This window comes from Myotis lucifugus, unplaced genomic scaffold, assembly GCF_000147115.1.
Source record: "Myotis lucifugus unplaced genomic scaffold, Myoluc2.0 scaffold_2, whole genome shotgun sequence".
Taxonomy (NCBI): domain Eukaryota; kingdom Metazoa; phylum Chordata; class Mammalia; order Chiroptera; family Vespertilionidae; genus Myotis; species Myotis lucifugus.
In genome coordinates this window covers 32,838,807-32,842,491 of record NW_005871050.1, presented here as the reverse complement: position 1 = coordinate 32,842,491, position 3,685 = coordinate 32,838,807, and the positions used below count along the sequence as shown (strand labels likewise).

Below are 3,685 nucleotides of genomic sequence, written 5' to 3'. Positions count from 1 at the left end.
GAGGGTAGGTTTAGGGATGGAGCCAAGTTACTCACACCCCAAAAAGGAGCTGGATGGCCCCAGAACTTGACACAGCTCAAGCTCATCCTTAATGGGCCAAGAGATACAAGTAATTGAGAGCTTGGGGCTTATGCCATGAGAATGTCAGAAAACCAGTTTTTAATTGCTGGAAGTAGAGATAGGATCCACAAATTAAGGGAGCATTTCCAAACGGGAGCTGACTTAAGCAACCTAAAGATGACACACTTCTCTTTGCAGGAGCTTCGATCGTCGGCCAAAGAAAATAAGAAGGTACTCAGATCTCCAAGATGACGCTCAGGTACGGAAAGTAATAAGCCACCGGGCAAACACACTGATGCTGATGCGTAATTTTGTGGCATCTGTGAAGTCAGCTCGATAGCTTGAGGCATGCACTTTTGTGCATTCATTATGTGTTTAGCTGTCAAATGTCTACGTTTGTCTTCTGGGTTCAGTAATTCCAAAGTGAAAAAGGAAGTAGGAGAGATGTAGACAATTGAAACAAATAGAAATGGCCAATTTCCAACACACTTATTTTATTTTATATTTATTGATTGATTTGAGAGGGGGAGGGGGAGAGAGAGAAAAAGAGAGAGAGAGAGAGAGAGAGGGAGAGAGAGAGAGAGAGAGAGAGAGAGAGAGAGAGAGAGAGAGATATTTGTGGTTCCACTTATTCATGCACTCATTGGGTGATTCTTTCTGTGCCCTGGCCAGGGATCGAACTCGCAACCTTGTCATATCAGGACGATGCTCTAACCACCTAAGCTACCTGGCCAGGGTCTGTATTATTTTGAAATGTTGTACAAACAGGAATTGAGAAAAACAACTCAATCGTTTTGGTGAAGATGAAAGCATTTCTGTAATTATTATGGTTTGTCCATAGACAAAGTCCTGGCCGTAGATTTCTTGTTAACAGTTTTGGGGGTGGAAAGTTTGGGGACAGCAGAGTTTCAATCTTGAGTCAACAGTTGTATCAGAGGATTTATAAAGGGTCTGGGAACAGATGGAGTCAGGGAATCTTTCTACCCTCCTCCTTCCCAGAGTAAATATTTAACGATGGTTTTACATTATGAATAAAGACAGCATAGGGATTGAACCAATGGATCCAATATCCATTACCTGATATCTGGTAGAGACCCAATAGGAAGAGAAATCCTATATAATAAAAGCCCAATATGCTAAGTGTCCGGTCGACTGGTCGCCATGAAAGCAATCAAAGGTTAATATGCTAATGATATGCTAAGGCCGCTCAACCGCTCGCTATGACGTGCACTGACCACCAGGGGGCAGATGCTCTGACCGGTAGGTTAGCTTGCTGCTGGGGTCTGGCTGATCCAGACTGAGTGAGCCAGGCCAGACACACCCTGGAGCCCTCCCTTGGTCCCTCCCCAGCTGGCCAACCTCCCACGTCCCTCCCTGGCCCTGATCGGCCTGGCCTGCACCCTCTTGCAATCTAGGACCCTTTGGGGGATGTCGGAGAGACAGTTTTGGCCTGATCCCGCAGGCCAGGCCTAAGAACCCCACTGGTGCATGAATTCGTGCACCGGGCCTCTTGTATTATATATTTCTTAGAAATCGAGACTTGAGCTGGGACTGAACAAAATTAGGAAGTGGACTAAATCTGTGTCCAGATTTCAGGATTCAGTTGTCTTCCATGCCCCCCTTTTCCCTTATTTTGGGGCGCCTTTTTACTGGTGTTTCTGGTTTTCTACCAAAAAAAATTTTTTTTCCAGCAAAGCTGGTATACCCACACACAATTACATTTTCATGTGAAGGGAGTCAGCAACACAACCAGAACATGACCTTATCTGTCTTAGCAATGTAACCTTAACCACAAGTCAACAAATTAACCAGGAGCCTAATTGCATAAGTCTGTGCAATATCACCATGACCACATGTCAGAAATCATAAGCACAAGTCAGCAACATAACCTCCAACATCACCTCCTACCACTTAGCGCCTCTCACCCAAGGAATAAATGCTTTGTCTCCGAGCAAGTTTACGTTCTCTGATTCCACCTCCTAGAACAGCAATGAGTTTGAGTGTGTTGAGCACCCAGGAGAGCCGGCCCTTGAGCAGGGTGGGTACCATTCAACAGCGATGAGCGACCTGGACTTGGAGAGAGAAGCCCGTAGGCCCTGTCCTGGGACATGTGCCTGGCGTCCAACCTACCCTGTTGCCTTCACAGAAGATGATGAGGCGTGGAACATGGACCCTGAAACCATCCAGAAAAGGGTGTTTCCTTACAACCCATGCTTGCTTTTCAGGAGGCGCTGGGCGTCCCTGTCTTGGATGTGGTTACTCCTCACCGCAGGCCAGTCGCAAAGGGCGGACGATGACAAGCCTAATATCGTCCTGATAATGGCCGACGATTATGGGATCGGAGACCTGGGCTGCTATGGAAACGATACCATCAGGTGTGTCCTCGAGGCTGGGAGGGTTGATGCCTCTCATGACCGCTTCTCCCTGCAACAGCAACGTTATTTTGTTGGCTTCCTCTTTTGAGAACGAGGTCATATTAAATGCATGTGGATTTGAGTCTTGATTCTGCACTCACGGTTGTGCAAACTCGGACAAGTTGCCTCACCTCTGGTGCCTTAATCTTCTTTTTTTTTCCTTTTTTTTTTTTCAGTTGATCAGCAGCCTAGCCAGGTTCTCTAGCCAGGATCTCCAGCCAGGTTCTGTGTTTTATTGTCTTGTTACATCTGTATTTATACCAGTTGATTGCCTTAAACTTCTTATTATCTGTTGAGTGAATAGTAGTGAACCCCGTGAGTTCCTTCATGCAGAACACTCAGCCACCTGTCTCGTAGGGAGCCTTCTGTCATGGAGACCAGTGGTTGGCAAACTCATTAGTCAACAGAGCCAAATATCAACAGGACAACGACTGAAATTTCTTTTGAGAGCCAAATTTTTTAAACTTAAACTCTATAGGTAGGTACACTGTGATTAACTTAATTAGGGTAACTCCTAAGCTGGCCTTTGCTAAAAAAAAAAATCCTTAATCTGATTGAGATACGTTCGCTGAGGTCGACCCCTTCCAACTCTCCCATCCGCATGCGTCTTGTAGACTTGTTTGGTCCATCTCCTTTCGTTCATCCTCTCTCTAGGTCCAAACCATCTCAGCATACCTTTCTCAATCCTTGACACTCCATCTTCTTTCACTCCACAACGTTCCCTAAAATTAACTTAATCAACTTTACTTGAAGTTTTAAGTCAATGTCTCATTGTACATGCACACCTACACATGGTATTTTGCCGAAGAGCCACACTCAAGGGGCCAAAGAGCCGCAGGTGGCTCGCGGGCCACGGTTTGCCGACCACTGATGTAGACTATTTAAATGAGTGGTGATTTTTATATGTATTAAGAAAAATTATCGGGTAACATCCTATATAATAAAGAGGTGATATGCAAATGGTCATAACGCCGTCGCGTGTAACGACCAATGAGCAGGAGGGTGGGGCAGTGAGCTATGAGCTATGGAGAGCTGCAGGAGGGTGGGCCAGTGAGCTGTGGGCAGAGGTGGGCCGGACGGCCAGCTGAGCTACTCGTGCACGAATTCATGCGCAGGGCCACTAGCTGAAAATGACATAGGTTTCAGGTCTACAACCCTATCAAACACCATCTGTTTATCGTAGTGTGTGTTACCACCCAAGTCCAGTCTCC

At 46.1% G+C, this 3,685-nt stretch overlaps 1 protein-coding gene across 1 annotated transcript in view; it reads left to right on the top strand.

Annotated features, from left to right (window-relative positions):
• Positions 1-802: 802 nt before the first annotated feature.
• Positions 803-3,685, top strand: part of ARSF (arylsulfatase F) — a gene marked incomplete at its 5' end in the record, with an annotated part of 24,667 nt that continues 21,784 nt past the window's right edge. Inside the window, 2 exons of the mRNA XM_023756997.1 lie at positions 803-818; positions 2,333-2,435. Of these exons, the coding sequence (XP_023612765.1) occupies positions 803-818; positions 2,333-2,435 (119 nt within the window). The remainder of the gene's footprint in view (positions 819-2,332; positions 2,436-3,685) is intronic.